An 18,523-nucleotide genomic window follows, 5' to 3' on the forward strand; every position below is an offset into this window, starting at 1 on the left:
AACAAATAACCCTCAATCCAGAAACTATCCACATCCATCATTTCAGAGACAGCGGGATGGGGCAGAAAAAATCCTGGCCTAGAAAACTTAGGAGAAGGGTTCTGATTCTTTAGCCTCTGTATGACTTTAGGCAAATCACTCTGCCTTTGAGCCTTCTGTTTTTTTCATCTCTGATTATGGTGACAACTCCTGCTTTGCTGACCTCAGACCTAATAAGGCTTAATAAACTGTAAGGTCCTATGCAAACATAAGCCATTATTATTATTATTCCTTAGCTAGTAGTGGATCTGAGGGAAACGGAGTAGGTATAATATTCTTTAACAACCCTGAATCCACTTTATAAATCCATGGGCATTTGTTGGGTTTCTGCTAGGAACACAACATTGCACAAAAATCAGCAAATCTTGGCACCTGTTTATCGAGGACCTACCTTTTGAAAGGCACAAGGCTTCAAAAGATACCCCATCTTAAATCGCAAACCTGCATCTTAGTCTTCCTCCCCTGTGTTATTTTCCTTCACTACACTCATCATTATTTCATATTCTGTTTCATTTACTAATTTCTTTATTGCTGTCTCCTCCCTTGAGCATGCAGACTCTTCAATCACAGATGATTTTGATCTTGGTGCTGTTATTTTGCACTTAAACTTTGAATCGCAGAATTTATAGCCATTATGAGCACATAGCAAGGGCTCAGTGAACATTTGTTCAATGAACAAAACCGTCCTTGGTCTCAAAAAGCCTGAAAGCCAGGGCGGTAGGGGACATCACTGCATAGTATCACCTTCTGTGGTGATGTTGTGAGCACCCTAAAGGAGGTGCAGCAACAGCTGTGCAGACGGGGCCAGGGCTTTCGCCTCTGCAGGAGGAGGGCGGGTGGGCCAAGAGACGGAGAAGATGGAAAGTTTGTCAGAGTGATGACTGCAGTGTGAGTCTTGAGGAAGAATGAGAGCTTTCCAGAGGACAAGGGAATGCCATTCGCTGTGTCTAGAAATATATTCCCAGAAGCCAGAGGTTGGGAGAACGGGGATAGAGATGGTTCCTGTGTGCAGTGAGCGGCTTGGATTTGATTGTCCATGGAGCATCCGAGTAAGATACTCACTTCACAGTAGGAAATAAAGTTTTGATGAGCAGGAGAAAGGTCTGATGGTGAGAGTTTTGGGAAATCATCCATTTACTGGGGTTAAAACAGAGCAGTCGATGTTGTTGAGCTCAGCTAGTGAGACTGAAGGTGAAGAGGGGTGAATGGGGCAGAAATCCAGAGAACACCAGGGTTTAATGGGCAGAGGTGGAATTGAGAGCTAGGAGGAGGGCTGGTGGAGAGGAACAACAGCAAAGACAAAGGAGGGATTCCCATTGTGGCTCAGCGGTAATGAATCCGACTAGTATCCATGAGGATGCGGGTTCAGTCCTTGGCCTTGCCCAGTGGGTTAAAGGATCCAGTGTTGCCGTGAGCTGTGGTGTAGATCACAGATGCAGCTTGGATCCAGAGTTGCTGTGGCTTTGGCATAGGTCAGCAGTTGCAGCTCTGATTCGACCTCTAGCCTGGGAACTTCCATATGCCGAAGGTGCACCCCCCCCATAAAAAAGTAAGACAAAAGAGGGGAGCATTTTAAGAGGAGAGAGTAGGCAATAGTGCCAAGCAAGAAGCCAGATAAGGGCTGAAGTTGTCAACAGATTTGTAATGGAGAGATAGTTATATTAGCAAGAAGAAAAGTGTGTGTATGTCTAATATTTAGGAATTATCTAATATTGAAAAGTAGGGCAATAAGAACCAAAATCAGTCGCATAACTATGCAGGACTTCAAAGCTCAGGCAAGGGGTGGATCCAGAATTGTAATGACTTCCCTGTTTCTATGTGTGGAATACGGTGCACAAGCTCGGGATGTTCTGTGACCCTCTCTTCTTCGTCTGCCCTCCACTCCCCCTCCTCTCATCAGGTCACCTGTGCAGGTCACAGGTTCAAAGCTGGCAATATTCCCTGTTCACTTTCCTCCATTCTTTCTGCTAGAAATCAAATTCTGACTTGCACCCTCTCAATTGCATGATGGCCGTCCCTTCCTCTCTGGTTTTCTAGCTGAGATCTTTAAGTTTTCCAGGTTAGCCTCCACTTTGTGGCTGAGTTCATTTTTTAAACAGAATCATTGAGGTTATCATTGAAGTATAATTGTATGCCACAAAAATCCATCTATTTTTAAGTGTTCTGAATGTTTTTATGAATTTATGCAATTGTGTAGCCATCACCGTGATTCAGTTTTAAGAACATTCTTGTCCCCTCAGAAAGTTCCCTCAAGTGCACAGCCAGTTCTCACTGGATTAAAATTTTAAGTCATACCTGGTTACATCTCTCCTTTGCTCAGTTTTCAGCAGCCCCCTTTCCTTTTGATTTAGGCACAGACTAACTGGCCTCAAATCCCAAGCCTCCCAACTGTCCCAAATGCCTTTCCAGCCTAGTCGCTTCAGAGTCCCCTACGTTTCCCTGCCTTTCAGACAAACAAGACTACTTAGGGCTTCCTCCTTGCACTTCTGACCACTGTGTCTTTGCTCAGGTTCCTTATTCCAACTGGTAGAAATGGAGTGTTTGTTGACATACATTTTAAAGAGCGAATAACGTCGGTGCCTATTAACTTAAAAAAAAAACCTTTAAAAAAATTTCTCTAAATCTTGACAAATTCAAATGCACCCTTGAAGGAATCATTTTCCCATAATACTTGGGTGGAACCTGACCCTGCCAGTTTACTTTTGAGCTTGTTTTCTATTCTCGGTCTACCTGATACCAGTCTTTGTTTTCAAAGGTAAAAAAGGAGAGGGTGTGTACACTCCACGTGCACAGGTAAGTGGACCTGTTCACAACGGCTTGCCCTCCTTGCCATCCCCACAAAGCCACTTCCTGACTGTGCCTTTGCCTCTTGGGCTCGATTCCTTTTACTTTCTCAGTTTTAATATTTGAATTATTTTCGTACAGTTCAGTGGCCTTAACATTTATGTCGTTGTGTGACCGTCACTACCATCTACCTACAGAACTTTGTCATCCTCCCAAACTGAAACATCATGCCTGGGAATCGCTAACTCCTCCTCCCCCTCCCCCAGGTCCTGACAATCACGATTGGACTGTCTGTCTCTACGAATTGGATGACTCTAAGCACCACATCTAAGAGGCATCGTACAATATTTGTTCTTTTGCGTCTAGCTGATTTAGCCTAATGTCTTTGGGGTCCATCCATGTTGGAGCATGTGTCAGAATTTCCTCGCATTTGCTTTTTCCATTTGCTGCCGGGTGCAGGTGTTGTCCACCTTCCCTGGACTCTGCTCTTGATCTCAGTCACTTCTCCATTTTGAGCAGGGCGTGCTGGGCGCCACTGAATGTTGCACTCTTGGGTACATGCTAGCTGTGCCTGGGTATTTTCTTCTGTCTCTTTTCTAAAGCCGGTATGTGGATGCTCTGTATTTCATTTATGTAACTCAGTACCATGGTGTTACTTGCTGGTAGCATCTCTGGCCCCCACTGGGATTCAGTTTGTTTTGTCATTTGATGCAAAGCAGGATTCATAGGTAAACAGGAGCATCTAGAGAGAATTCAGGTTTTTAAAAAATGCTTTCCCCCTTAGTGATCAAGAGTAATAATAAAATCGGCTAGTTTTTTCTTGATGCCTTCTGCTTGTCAGCAGTGAGCTGGTACATTTATATATTTACCTCAAACCCTCACTTTAAGAGAGAGATTATTACCATCCATTGGAAAAAAAAATGACTCAAAGGCTAACTTTTCTCAGGCAGCAAAGACAGGAGTGCCCTCTCCTTGGAACCACCACACTTCACTGCCCTCTATTACTCTGACTGCGATTAGTCTGGTCTGGATATGGTTATCAAGATCCTGCCAACCTACTCCAGCCACAAATTTCCAGAAGACTCAGGCCCCTCTTGAGTTACTTCTCCTTGGTGAGTTTGTCCATCCCCAAACATTGCTGTCTTTGGAAGTAGAATGCTATTACTCCTTTTGGGAGCGGGTGATAGGTGACCATGTACTAAGTAGAGAGACAGAGCATTTCAGCTTAGATTTTGATAGGAATGGAAGGAACAGTATTTACACCATCTCATTATTCTTAAGACTTCTCCTAAACATACTTTACCCCATGGATTTATCACTGTCGAGGGTGTTTCAGTCATCACCTGTGGTTGAAAACACAAGTGCTCCTATAATTAGAGCTTGAGGAGCCTTTTTTTTTTTTTTTTTTTAAATAGATTTACAAGGTGCGTTTGCACATGAAAGGCTCAGCAAGGTCCAGCAAGCCTGTTGTAACTTTAGCACATCGTCTGAACTTACAGTGGGACCCGGTTTTCAAGTCACATTTGTTAACATATCTCAGAACAAGCGTTTCCCAGAGCACATTATTTATCAGGAGCTGCAAACCAAAACGCCAGCGGTGTGACCACCACTCAGGCAACCACACCGTGAGTCCACACAGGAAGAGGGCATTTTCTCAGAAAGGTAATGGATGCTCAAGCTTTCTGATAAAGTTGTAACTAGCAGTTTGGAGCTCGGGCAAAGGAGGACAAAACATATCCACCAAATACATGGTGAGCTGCCTTATTAGCTGCCTTTGGATGCCAAAATATCCCAGGCCACACAACATACATATGAATACATATGAATATATGAATGTAGATGTGTGTCACATAAGAAATGCCCCCAAATTTTCCACCTCAGGCCTCTGAAAAAGCATTCGTCCTCCTGCGACATGCTCTTTTCCAGATTCCATTTAGCTTCATAACCTGGTAACTGCCTGACTTTGAGGTGTGTTATCTGTATATATATATATTTTTGACTAAGCACCTTGGTCAAATTAAACTATTAATACATCTTTCAAGTTATATTTCTGGAAGAAGCAGAAAGATGACTATCAGACACAGAATTTTGATTTTCATTTAACAAATATTTTACTCACAAATTTCCATGAATATGTCACAGACATACAGAAATACATAAACACCTATTTCCTTTTTGCATACTTAGCTCTCTTGCCATACCAAAGGGGATCTTTCCGTGGACAGCAAATCACCTCAATTTTAGATTCAAGGTATTCTGTCTGTAAATTTGATATTTAAAAAATAATAAAATAAAAACTAATGACTCTTAGGAGGCCTTTAAAAAACATATGATCAATTCAAATTGAAGACAAAAGTTCCTCTACTCAATAATTAGCCCCATTCAGAAGTACAGTTATGGAAGACTTCAAACCAAGTAATTCAGAGTACTTACCCAGGCTTCATTTGTCATCACGCCTGTGCCAGTTGGTGCTCTCCACTGGAAATGCAGCTATGAACAAAGCAGAACAATGAACTACAATGAATAAAACAGAAAATATCCCCTGCCTTCATGGAGTTTACATGCTTATAACTCTTAAATTCATTCAACTCTTTTAAATCTAATAAACCAAAGTTTTATTTATTTTTATTTTAAATTTATTGAGCTATAGTTGATTTACAGTGTTGTGGTAATTTGTACTGTACAATAACGTGATTCAGTTATTTTATATATATTATACATATATTCTTTTCCATTATGATTAATAAACCAAAGTTTTAAATGTGGATCATGTCGAAGTCAAAATTCTTCTGCCTTTCACCTTAAAATTGCAAGTCTAAAGGCAGTTATAGTTGATCTTTGAACAACAGAGGTTTGACTGTCTGGTTCTACTTACATGTGGGTAGTTTTCAATAATAAATACTATAGTACTACGTGGTCTGTCCTGGTTGAATGCAGTGCACTATGAATGAGACGGCTACTTTAAATTATACTCCTGTTAGCGCGGTTGTTCAAAGGCCAACTGTATACATTTGGATTAGAATCACAAAGCAAATGTGTGTCTAATTAGTGTCTCTAATCTATTATTACAATTTATTACAATTTATTCTTAAGGCTGATTTTTCAGAATATGAATACTATGAAAGTGATTTGCTGTATCATTTCTCTATTTAATTATAAACTTTCCTAGCATTGACAACTGGGATTCTATTACTGAGCTTCTCTGATGAACAGTTCAGAACCCCAACACCTGATTGTCTCAAGTCGGCTGAGAGGTTTGAAGCTAGAACTTGGGGTTGCATGTGACCAGAGTGAATCTTGCCACAGGACAGATGGACACACTGCATCTGATTTTAACAGTGGCTATAATAACAGGGGATTCCACCTCTACTTTCCTCACATAGGATTGGTTTCACAATGTTTTGTTTGCTAGATTCACGTCTTACCTTCATAACTTCTTTTGAGGTTGCCATTTAATTTGGATGTGTAAATTACTTAACTGCCCCAACCTCTCCTACATTAGTATCTGATTTGATTCAGCTAACTAACCCAGTTTATTTACTACCTGATTCTTCTGTGTCTGGCTATCTGGCTTTGGCTCCAAGAACATTCTGTTGAGGTAGACACCAGCTAATATCACTCTTTTAAAGGCCGGCATTCAGAGGCCGGCTGAGTGGAGCTAGAGCTCTCTTTCCAAAATATCCATCAACCCATTTCCATTTCTTCATATGAACAATGAATATTTTTTCAGTTTTAAATCAAGTGCAATTGGAACTTACTCTCCAGAAAATTCCTGGCAGACCCCTCCCCCTGAACAGATTCCCTCTTTTAAGCCCTTTGTATATTGAAACTCTAAAATTATCATTGCTTCTTTGCCTCAAGCCCTTCAGTGGTTCACATAATACAATAGAATACAAAACCCTTAATGTAGCCTGCAAGTCCTTGCATGATCTGGCTGTTGGCTTCCTCCATGACCTCATCACACGTTTTCCTCTCATGCACCAATTCCAGCTACACTGGCCTTCTTTCACTTCTTGCAGAAGCCATGATTCTTTCCTACCTCAGGGCCTTTGCACATACTGTTCCCACTTTCTGAAACATCATCATCTTGGATACACCACTTCCTGTAGGTCTCAGATTAACTGGCCTTTTTTCGTAGAGATAATTCTTCTTTGTAGACCTTAACACAATCTGTGCCTTTAATTGCTCACTACCTAGACCATAAGTTATATGGGGCCATGCGTGGTGTTCTGTTTGCCCAGCACCCATCACAGCATATACTAGACAGTCAATAATCATTTGCTGAATGAATAAGTATCACAGTTGCCACAGCATTCCCCATTAGCCTTCAGTCATAACTATTATAATCATTCCTATTACCACTTTTGGCTCATGGGAGATACTGAGTAATTGTTGAGTTGGATTGAGATATCTAAATGTCAGTATCTCAGGCATTCATTAATACAGTTATTTTTTTATTACCTTTATGGTTCTTTACACATTTGCTCTTCTATGGCTTCTAATGCTGGAGTCTTTCTGTTACTAGCAATCCTCTTACAGTAGGGAAGACATTTTAGCAAAACGTGCCTTTTGGGGGATTATTTTCTAACTTTTAAGAAATGTCACTGAACATTTGCTAATTGGTATACAGTTAGTAATAAATCTTGACTAGTGTAAACATGTTATATATGATGCTTAGTGATTTTTATTTGTTTATTTACGCTATATCCCAAGGTTCCATTGGCCCCAGGTTACAGACGGCAGCCTTGAGATACTGAATGAAAGTTCTAGATTCTATTTTTGTGGTTTAAACCCCACCCCCTCTGCGTGGTTCTCCAAGAACCTTGCTGCCCCCACCCCAAAGGATTAAAGCCTTGGAATAGCACCGAATTGTGCTAAAACTACTGTCTTAACCATTTAGAATCCAATGTGGGGGTTTTTTTGGGGGGGAGAGGTTTATGGCATCCACCTACCAAAATCATAGCTTCATGAAGATTTCATAACCTTGTCTCTGCACCTTGGCACCTGCTGATATGAAAAACAGCAGAAAATATGATTTCGAATGTTGCATCGTCACACAAGGAAAAAAGCGCAAGTAAGAAAAACCGGGCTTATTTTTGTTGATGACAACATCCAAGCATTTTTGGAAACCTGCATGGGGAAATAAGCCTTGCTGAAAACAACGGCCGCAGCGCAGCGTAGTCGGGGTTCGCCGCAGTGTGGCAGCGCGCCTTTAACTCGGCGTAACCTCCGCGTCCGGGCCCCGCGTCCCGGGCCCCGCGGCTCGGCCGGGGCGGCGCATCGCCCCCTCCATTCCTCCCGCGCAGCGCGCATTGTTGTCCTTTAGCGATTGGTCGTTGGACCAGAAACAGCTGTGCAGAGCCGAGCGGTGTAAAGGGGCCGTGGACCTGAACGCAGGTCGTCAGGCTGGTAGTGACTGACACAGGGGACTCGAGAGAGAGAGAGAAGAAGAGCCAGAGTCGTCCCCACCGCGTTCTCCAGGCGGCGTGGACCAGGTGCCCGGGGGGTTTGCGGCTGTCCGAGGAGCTCTGGGTGGCACCCCCTCCCCGTCTCTAACTGACTTCGGGGTTGGCGCAGGTGGGCGAGACAGGGCACCGCAGATCGTCTTGTTCCCACCGACCATTTCTATCCCCTTCTGCGAAGGGGAGGCGCCATCCTAAAAATATGTAAATATTCAAGCGCCGACTCCGGACTGGGGCACCAGCCAAGGTCCCAGAGCCGCCGCGGGCTGTTTTACATGAAAATGAGAAGCCTGACAGGATCCGTGCTCTAACTTAAGGCAGCTCGGTGATTAGCATGAGGCTGGGCGGCTTTCCGGCTTCCTGTCCTTCAATAGCCGCTCTGCGCGCTCGCGACTGAGCAGCGGTGCCACCGTGCGGGTGTCGATTGGCAGGCTCCGCATCCTTGGCAGCCATGGCTCCCGTCACCGCCGCGGCCAGTAAGTAGGAGCATGCATGTGTAGGGGGGGCACATGCGTGTCGGTGCGCGCGCACACACACATCCACGCACACACGCACAGCACCGCGAGCCTCGGAAGGAAGAAGATCGAAGAGGCGCTGCAGTCGCGAGGACAACTCGGGCTCTTCCTGGATTCGGCAGGAGCCCGCCTGCCGCAGCTGCTGACTGCAGAGCCTGCTCGGATCCCGTGCACACGCGCCCCCCATCCGAGCCTCTGTAATGAAGACTGCCTCCCAAGGACTGCAGGGGAGGCAGAGCCAGCCTGCGCCGGGGATTGCGGGCCGCGCGGCTGATAGGCCAAGGGGGACACGACTTGGACACTGTCATCCCCACGCCTCGCTCTGAACCGCCCAGTGCAGAGAGGGTCTCCGGGTCAGCTCCGGAGGCCTCGGCTTCCTCATTTGTTTGGGTCTTTTGTGCCGTGGCTCACAGTTGGCTAAGCACTCCTGCGCTGAATCGGGCCATTGTCTGCGCTCCCATTGCTTTCACGCTGCAAGTCTCGGCGCCCCCACCCCGCCCGCCCCCTCCCCGCCTCCTCCTGGCCGGGGAGCCTCCTAACGTGCCTTTCCCCCCAGGAATCTGGAAGCTATAAGCCGGGCGGATTGCAAATGAAGTGTAATGCATTGTGGGACGTGTGTAAAATCGGAGCCTTCGCCGTGGGGGGGTGTGGGGGCGTGGGGAGGGCCGGACCCGCCGCTGGCGGTGTAGACGCCGACGAGGAAGGGCTGGGAAAATGCGCGCCGAGTCCGGCCGGGTCGTGCCCGCCGTAGACGGATGAAGCCGCGCGCTGCGCCCCGGCGCTGAGGCCCCGAGGATCGGGGCAGCGGGTCACCCTCCCCACCATGAAGAAGACCCGGAGCACAACCTTGCGGCGAGCCTGGCCTAGCTCGGATTTCTCGGATCGGGCCTCGGACCGCATGAGGTCCCGCAGCGAGAAGGACTACCGCCTGCACAAGCGCTTCCCCGCGGCCTTCGCGCCCCAGGCTTCGCGGGGCTACATGACGTCAGGTCGGTAACCGCGTTTCTGTCCCTGGGGCCGCGGGCGTGCTTGGGGCGCCCCGGCCAGGGTGCTTCCCCGGGAGGACGGGCGGTGATGGATGCGATAAGTTATGGGGAAAGCAGGAAAAAATTAGCTCACATCCACCATTTTGTACCTCCGCAAGAGCCACAGCAGGCCCTCTCAATATGGGGTTTGAGAGCTATTAGGTAAAATCAGGGAGGGGGACGTGCCGGGCGTTTTGGCTGCACAGATAAATGTCTGCAAGCTCGGGCGCCCAGCCTCCTCGAGCCTGTGGGAGAGCCTGCGCCCGCCGTTGCCTGCAGTACCGGCTTGCTCACTCCCGCATTGTGGCCAGTTATTATCCTAGTGGGTATTTAAACGGCCCGTCTTTCTTAAAAGGGAACAGGTTCCGTGCAGTTCTGGATGGTTTGAGTCGGGGAAGAGGTCTGCTTGCATTCCCGGCTGGTCTGATTGCACGCAGAGAACTGTGTTGGAAGCTCATTGAATGCATTCTATGGGGTAATGGTGTGTCTGCGGATTGAATGCTCACATGATTCTGCGTGGATTTAACATATGCTGCTTTGAATTAGGTCGTATGGAAGGAACGGAGGCTGTGTCATGTATTTGCATGTTAAACAGGAAGGACAAACAAAACGATAAACAGGCATGAAGGCTTCAAAAGAGGTTGCATCTTAAAACTCATAGAAGCATTTCTGAAGGTGCCAATTAGGTCCTTTGGAAATACAGCGGGTTGGCTTTGCTGTGTGACTTGGGATAAAATACTTGAAATGCTGGAGCAGGAAAATCGTGCAACTCTTTTCGTTGTTTTCTCCTTACTTACTGTTGACCACTTGTATGTAATGGTGTATGATGTATAAGACACCAAGTATGGTTTATTTGTTTTTCATTCTAAAAGAATTCATTTTCTTCTAAACAGAATGGAATGGAAGAACCAAGATTATATTTGAAAACACATTCTGTACCAAATCATTCTAAATCCTGTCTTAACTAGGAAGATTGCTCTAAGCTTGCAGTTGGTACTTAAAAGTCTAGCTCTACTATCTTTCTCCTAAAACGGCAAGTTTTTTTTTTTTTTTTTTAAACCGGGGCTAGTATCTCATACTTTAAAAATGTCTTACGACTGCATTTCCATGAATAAAATAACCATCTTTTTAATTGCAAAATCTGGTGACATCAGGAGGTACTGCTTGGCAATAAGGCTCCTTTGATTTTCTCTGTCACAAAAAGCCAAATTTGTAAAGGAAGTGACAACTACAGTTTATACTCAGTAATTGAAGTCAGTCACGGCTGTGGTCGCTATAGTCTTCAGGCTTGTGGCAGTAAATTTTGAAATACACCTAAATCCAAATGTAACCTCAAAACATATATGTCTATAAACCCGTGTCTGTGCTGAGTGTTCAGACAAGCTCAGGTTTCCTATGTTTAGGGTTTGAATGTCTTCATTCCACACTGGATATTTTCTCCTCTTCTTTGCTCTTCTTGAGGATCAGTCCTGATACCAAATATGAGGCTATAGGAGAGCAGGTGGCCATAATTCTTCAACAAACCTGTAAGACTCTTTAATGATTTCGGGCACATTCCAAGGGAGCCTGTTTTTATCTCTGGTGCCACAGCATCCTTATGATCACATTTTCATCCTTTGCTAAAGAACTTCTTGGCTGTTGTCCATTTTGCAAGGCATTTTTGAGGACTTGAGGGAGAAGCTTTTAATTTTCTTTGACTTTCCTATTTTATTTCCTGATTTGCAATGGTAAGCTGGTCCTACAGTGATAGTGAAGGGTCAGCTCTTTCAGGTTGGTGGTTTTCTGTGCAGATTTAATGTTAGGTTCCTACTGAGAAAAGAAACCCAAAGGGTGGGGGTAGAAGAGCTGTGTTATTCATTCAGCATTTTTTGAAGTTGGTCACCCCGCCCCCACTCCCCAGTAAAGTGCTTTGCTAGATTCTCATGGGGCTACAAGATTGGACGTAATTAAGTTTTGTCCAAAGGTAGAGAGCTATTATTTAGTCTTAATTTTAAATATTAGCTAATACATGTAATATAAAGGGTTGGGGCTAATGGAAGGCAATAGTAAATATTAAGACAGACACCTGCAATGGGAGAGCAGGTGGAGTCTTTCTCATACGCATCTTTTTGGGAGAGGTTGGAAGTAGCTTATCAATTTCCTTTTCAGATATGGTGCCTTTCCAAATGTAAGTGTTGGTAGGAATAGATGGTATATTGAGACACTTTGAGATCATTTGCCAGAAGTTCTCTTCCCCTTAAGAAATGGGAAGGAAATCCACTTGTATCAAATTGGCGACTCTGGATACAAACAGAGTCTTTGTCACATAAAATGAAATAGAAAATGAAGCAGCTTGGAAACACATGAGGCTTTTCATACTTCTTTCTGTTTGTCCAGTCAGTTGGCATAATAGCGCCTAGTATTTATCATACTTCATTCTCAGTAAAAAAGAATTTCCTGTTGTGGGTTCAAAGGACAAGATAAGCTTCTTCAGAGATGTACTAAATGACTTAAAATAACTGCAGTTGAGACTGTTTTAAGAAACCTCCCTCACAAGTAGTCCTTAAAAATATGGGGAAAATCACTTTTTTTTTTAACTATGGGGAAGGAGAGATCCTTGGAAATTTTAAATGCTGTCCTTTTAGGCTTACTTATCATATAGTAGGTACTTCAAGTTTAACTCTCTTTATTTAAGGCAAAAAATATAATGGGCATTCCATAATCGCTTTCTAATGAGACAGCACCTTTTCAAACAGTCTTTTCTCCACTAAGTAATTACCAGTTTGAAATGTGATTTACAGCAAAAAGGCTTGACATTTAGCCTCGGCTTTTTCGTGTACCTTCAGGATAAACAAGACAATCTCAGGATGTTGAAATAGACACATATAAAACTTAAAGAGATCCTGCAAATGGACAGTTGGATAGAGAATTCTGAAACTTTCAAACTTGCCTTCTATGACTATTTAAGCCCCCAATTCATGCTACCAAGACAAAAATAATCCTAAGAATTCACAGGCCTCCAGGCAACCAGCAAGTTCACAGGCTATGAGATGAGTTCATTGTTCATCTTGAATATTAATTTCCCAAAGATAGGTTTCTGGGCGGAAGGCGGGAAACCTCGCCTTTTGTTCAAATCAAGATGAATAATAAAATGTGCATCTGTGGTCTGAGCAAAGGGTTAGGCCACATGCACACAGATCATTCTTCCACAGTTTCCAAAACTAGAAATTATGATATTAATTAACTAGAGAGAAAAGTAAAACTCCCCACAAAGAGGGAAATATCTGTATAATGCCTAGGGCTTTATATATGAAAACATGCCTACCTACCTCCATAAAATGATTTTCAAGGCACACAACCTTTTGTTGATGAAGGCATTGGAACCTTCTCTGTTAGGACCTTGTAAACTGTGACTTCTTTTTTTTTTTTTTCTTTTTAGGGCCACACCTGCGGCATATGGAGGTTCCCAGGCTAGGGGTCCAATCAGAGCTACAGCTAACGGCCTACACCAGGGCCACAGCAACTCGGGATCCAAGCCGCGTCTGCCACCTACACCATAGCTCAAGGCCATGCCAGATCCTTATCTGGCTGAGCAGAACCAGGGATCGAACCTGCAATCTCATGGTTCCTAGTCAGATTCGTTTCCACTGTGCCATGACAGGAACTCCTGAACTGTGACTTCTTTACACAAATGATACCACTAACTTTTGACTTTCTTCACTCTCCTCTCCCCCAGCCCTGGGGACGGCTGATGATTTAAATTGCACCTGCCCTGACACCAAGTTCGGGGACAGTCCATTGATGAAGACTGGAAAGTGATTTTTCCACTATAAAGTTTCTGCAGAATGTGTTCATAAATGATGCCCCTTGTGAAAAAGACACTGCCAAGGTCATGGTACTTTGTGATGCTTGTCATTTTAAAGAACAGTAAATTAGATAGTCTTTATACTCTGGCTTTAACAGATTTGAAAAGAAAGAGAAACCACAAGCCCCAACTGACATCTGAAGAAAATATATCAATCAGTTTGCCTGCTGATCTAATGTAACCAGTGGGGAGGAATGGCCAGGACTCTGCCTTGATGAGTCTATTCGTTTTCATTTTATAGAAACGAATTCTGGGGCACAGTGGATTGTGTGGCCCAGTTCCTTATGTTCTGTTATTTTAAGAAATACGAGAGTTTTCTGGGAGTCGAGGATGGACACCCGAGGTTCTAATCTGGGCCTGCCACAAACCAGCTGTGTCCCTGGTGAGTCACATGACCTCTCCTGGTCTGTAATGGGTCTCCCGACCCACGTTTCCATTATAGACTCACATTTCCATTATAGCGTTGGGCTCCGCAGTGGCTCTGTAACGAGCAAGCCCAGGATCTCGGGGCACTTACACAGAAATCGTTAGAAATAACCTTTGCCCTTTTTACTGATTGGAGTCATGTGCTTCCATATGTGGGCTGTGTAGGACTAGTGCTGGTTTTGCAATGGAGTCCTATTATTTCCTGTCATGCCCAGACATTACATTAAGTGTCTGCATTAGGGTTTGTCCTGGTGACCAAACTAATGGGAGGCCGGGGCCGGGTCAGGGGTCGGGGGACAATGGATTAAACTCAGGCAGGTTCTCATCATATGCAAGTATTAATAAACAGCACCCTGTCACCTCCTTTTCCTCCTTTGTAGAGATCCATTTTCAGCCTCACTGCTCCAACAGTGTTTTAATGCGGAACTACCTGTGTTGACTCCTTTCATCAGGCCTGTGGAAGTGAGGAATATTGCACTTGGTGGTGAATGGCTTTATTCTTTATTTCTCAGGAGAACATGAATGTGCTTGCAAAAGGTCACCTCTCTTGGTGTTTCAATGTCTTTTACACTCTTGTGAACGTTTTTATTTGAAAAAAAAAGGAATATGAGTGTATTATATAAAAAACTTAGCATTTTTACACCTCCAGAGCAACTGTGGCTTAAATTCTCTATACCCCGGAGAGTTAGGGCAGTGCAGACAATGGTATATTCTTTGGTGCAAGATTGCTTTTGCTGAGTGCAGATATAACCAAGGAGCGAAGTCTGGCTGGATCCTTGCCCGTGGGATCGTTTGCTGACCTTTGCAATTAGGACAGGCTTCTGTAGATCAGTCATAGCAACTGCATGATGCCTAATCTATCATGTTTAAAGTAGAAGTTCTTGTAGTTTGTAAGAGTATAGGCCATAGTCAACTCGAACGTAACCTTCGCCACAGTAACACAGGAAAGAAATGACATGGGTAATTTTTTAAGTAGATAGTAAACTTTTCCTTAAGTAGTTAATCCCTAGGCTATTTTTATTTGACATCGGAATGTGCAAGCAGTTGGCCAGAAAATCTCGTTGATTTCTACCACCTAAATATTTCTGAAATCTCTCCCTCCCTTTTCATCTCTGTTGTCTAAATCTTCTATTACAGTATCTTCCAAACTGACCATGTCCAGTTCATGCTCCGTGTCCCCAAAGGAGCTTTGTTTTTTTGTTTTTTTTTTTAATCCCTCCTGAAGCAAAACTGGTCCTGTTACCTTTTAGCTCTTTTTCACACTTCACATGCTTATGGATGAAGTCTGAGACCAAGACTCTTCATGATGTGACCTCCCCTGCTTTTTCTGCTTCCCTCCTTCTATTCCTCTTCCCCTCCACCCTGTGCTCCAAGCTCTGGAAACTCTTTACCTTCAGCAATATCTTGTTGCCCTTTTGTGCTGTTTGTAATTGATGTCACACTGCTGAGAATGTGCTCCCCATCTTTAAAGGGCTGATATTTAGCTAAGTTATAAGGCAAGTGCTATCTAGCCGTCCAGAACAGGCTCGAATACCCCTTCTCTTTCTGGAGCAGATCTCATGCGTGACATTTGTTCTGGACTTGTGTTATAGCAACATGGTGACACTGTGCTGCACCTCGGGTTTACTAGACAGTGAGTTCCTTTGTAGCAGTATGTGCTTTATTTGCATCTGTTTTTCCAGCAACTAGAGAGCTTGGCACCTATTAGAGACTCGGGAAATGTTTATTGGATGAATGAATGAACATGGCTGTCTTGAACGCCTAATGTGAGCTATCCTGTATAACTATGAAAGATAGTTATGTAAAACAGAAGATTCTACTCTTCAGGACCTCCTGTTGTGGTTACTAGCTCTCAATGAGCCCATGGGTAGAAAGTGGTAAATACTGGAATATAAACGAGAGTTAAGTGGGGTGGTTGATATGGTTGGTATAAGTGGAATAGGGGTTCAGAAAAGAGATACTAATAAAAAAGGCTGCCTGGAGGGAGGACTTACTTGCATCTTAAAGAACTGGGTAGGATTTAAAGAGACAGAGAAGGAGAAGGATTGGGAAGGAAGGTTGTAGAAGTGGTATGAACCAAGGCACAAAGCTGGAAAGGAAAACATCTTTGTGAAATTTGCTGTTGGGATGTCACTAGAAATTAATGTGTAGCTAGGTCAAGTGAAATCTTGAAATGTAGATGGGATTCAGAGCTTGGAGGGTTGGAATTAGATTTGTGAGTCTGGGAGAGAAATGATGAAAGGAGCATCTTAGGAAGAGGTGTCTGGCCCTGGCTTGTAGGATAGATGGAAGACAAGAGAGTTGGGAGACTAGGAGTCCTGCTGAGAGATGGTTGAGGGGACAGAGGTGATCAAGCAGTTAAGGTGATGAGGGACCACCCCAGAGTAGTGTTTCCCAACACAGCTAGGCATTAGCACACCACCCTCAAGAATTTTTAAACTGAGTCCATGTACCATCTGCGCTGTTATTTACTTAATATTTTTCTTTAATTCTACATGCTTTTATATTTAAACAGATTAAAAGAAAAATTATAAATTTTATATGACATTATGGGTTTCATTTGACAATTATTTTTCTAAGCCCCATTACAATTAATGTATTACTGTTTCAGGAAAAAAAAAAAAATAATTCAACCAGGCACCACCTGAAATGCCTTCACACACCTGAGTGGTACTCACGCCTCATAGTGAAAACCCACTATCAGCCGAGGAAGGAGGGATGGGGGTGAAGGGCAAAAGGGACATCTGTGAGGACAAAGGCCCTGGCTGTTCTTTGTAAGTGACTGGATTGAAGAGGTGAGAGAAAGCAAAAGGTGAATCAGAGATTTTTGTTGGAAAAATGCAACAAATGGCCTGGAGACCAGGGGGAAATGGAGCAGATGATGAGTTCCATGTCGATCGTAACAGGCTGGTGGTCCAGCCAGAGAAGTAGGCACACACGTGACCAGGAAAGGCTCCACGTACAGTTTGGGGGTCAGCCACTTAGCAATGTTAGTGAGAACATGGGAACAACTTAGCTTTTGTACTTTATGTTCCGCTTCTAGAGGGGAACAGATGACTTGCTTATTTTTATTTCCAGCAGATGGAGGGTCAGTTGGATTCCATTAACATTGAGTCCTCCTTGGGTTTCTGAAAACCTGGAGACTCACAGTTTGGATCACTTGGAGATCATCTGCTCTTTTCCTAAGAGTAAAGTGCTTTTCAATCCTGGGGTTTGTTTGATTAGTGTTTGCATTTATTCCGAAGCTATTGTATTGTTGATAAAAGGGATATGCTTTTGATATCTGTAGTCAGGTTTGAAAAGAGTTGCGAGCTATGCAAGCAGCAGCGCAAAAGACTAGACCAGCTATGTAAATAACGTATGTTTCAGACATCTGTCATATACTGATTCAGTTAAAAAAATTATGGCTTAGGTAACTCATACACACGGTTAAAATCTCCATTTATCTTTCTACTTAAATCCATGATGGCTCCTCCAGGCCAAGTTTTCTCTTTTTGAAGATGAAAGAGAAATATTTGGCAGGTGCCTGTGGGCATTAAAGGGAGCAGGACTTATGCTTGGCCCTCTCCTTCTGATGGTCACAGTTTTAGAGGGAGGAACCTTCTACCTTTGTAATTAACACCCCCACCTCAACCCTACTGCAAATTCCTGTCTACTTGATTCCCCTAAGAGAGCTAATAGACCCCTTTACTGCCTTCGGCATAGCCAACGTTTGCTTTGAAATCATTTATTTCATTATTAGATGAAATGAAGCCCCCTGTGGCATTGAGGTATGGTGGATATTTATCATTTTTTGGGCTGCCAGCATCCGAACCCCCTTCCCCCACCTGTATGTGATTCCCTACTGCTATGGGTTGAATGTGTCTTCCCCAATGATATGCTCAACTCCTAACCCCTGGCAATCCTGAATATGACCTTATTTGGAAATAGAGTCTTTGCAGATGGAATTAAGTTGAGATGTGGTTATACAGAGTCAAGTGGGTCCTGGATCCGTTATGACGGGTGTCCTAGCAATAAGAACAGAGCCTCGGACACGGGGGAGAAGTCCCTGTGGAGGTGGGGCAGAGATTCAAGTGATGCGTCTCCAAGCCAAGGCAGTGCAGGGATTGCCAGCCACAGCCAGAAGCCAGAAGAAGGGCAAGGAAGGTAAGCTCCCCCAGAATCCCTGCCCCCCCCCGAGGAGGAGGGGAACAATTCTGCTTCTGGCTCTTGGGCTCCAGAGCTTTGAGAGAGTAAAATTCTCTTAAGCCACCCAGATTGTGGTACCGTGTTTCGGCATTCCTAGGAAACCAGCACCCCCACCTTTTGGATGTTGGAAGGAGGCAGAACCTCATTTCTCCATGGAGATGCTGAACTTGGCTGTGGGATTTCTGTCCTGGCCCACCTGCCTCTTAGTCATGGTTTCACCAGTCACATGGTCCTTTCCAG

General features: G+C 44.2%; 1 protein-coding gene across 5 annotated transcripts in view; it reads left to right on the forward strand.

Moving 5' to 3' along the window:
- The window catches only part of STOX2 (storkhead box 2), a 216,765-nt gene that overhangs the window by 97,478 nt on the left and 100,764 nt on the right, over positions 1–18,523 (forward strand). Inside the window, exon 1 of one of the 5 annotated variants that reach the window (XM_047772327.1) lies at positions 7,548–9,789. The exons of the other annotated variants lie outside the window; for them this stretch is intronic. Within the exon in view, the coding sequence (XP_047628283.1) occupies positions 9,624–9,789 (166 nt within the window). The 5' untranslated portion in view covers positions 7,548–9,623. Of the gene's footprint in view, positions 1–7,547; positions 9,790–18,523 lie in introns of those variants that run through there. 5 annotated transcript variants of the gene reach the window in all.

Source organism: Phacochoerus africanus, chromosome 3 (genome assembly GCF_016906955.1).
Source record: "Phacochoerus africanus isolate WHEZ1 chromosome 3, ROS_Pafr_v1, whole genome shotgun sequence".
Classification (NCBI taxonomy): Eukaryota; Metazoa; Chordata; class Mammalia; order Artiodactyla; family Suidae; genus Phacochoerus; species Phacochoerus africanus.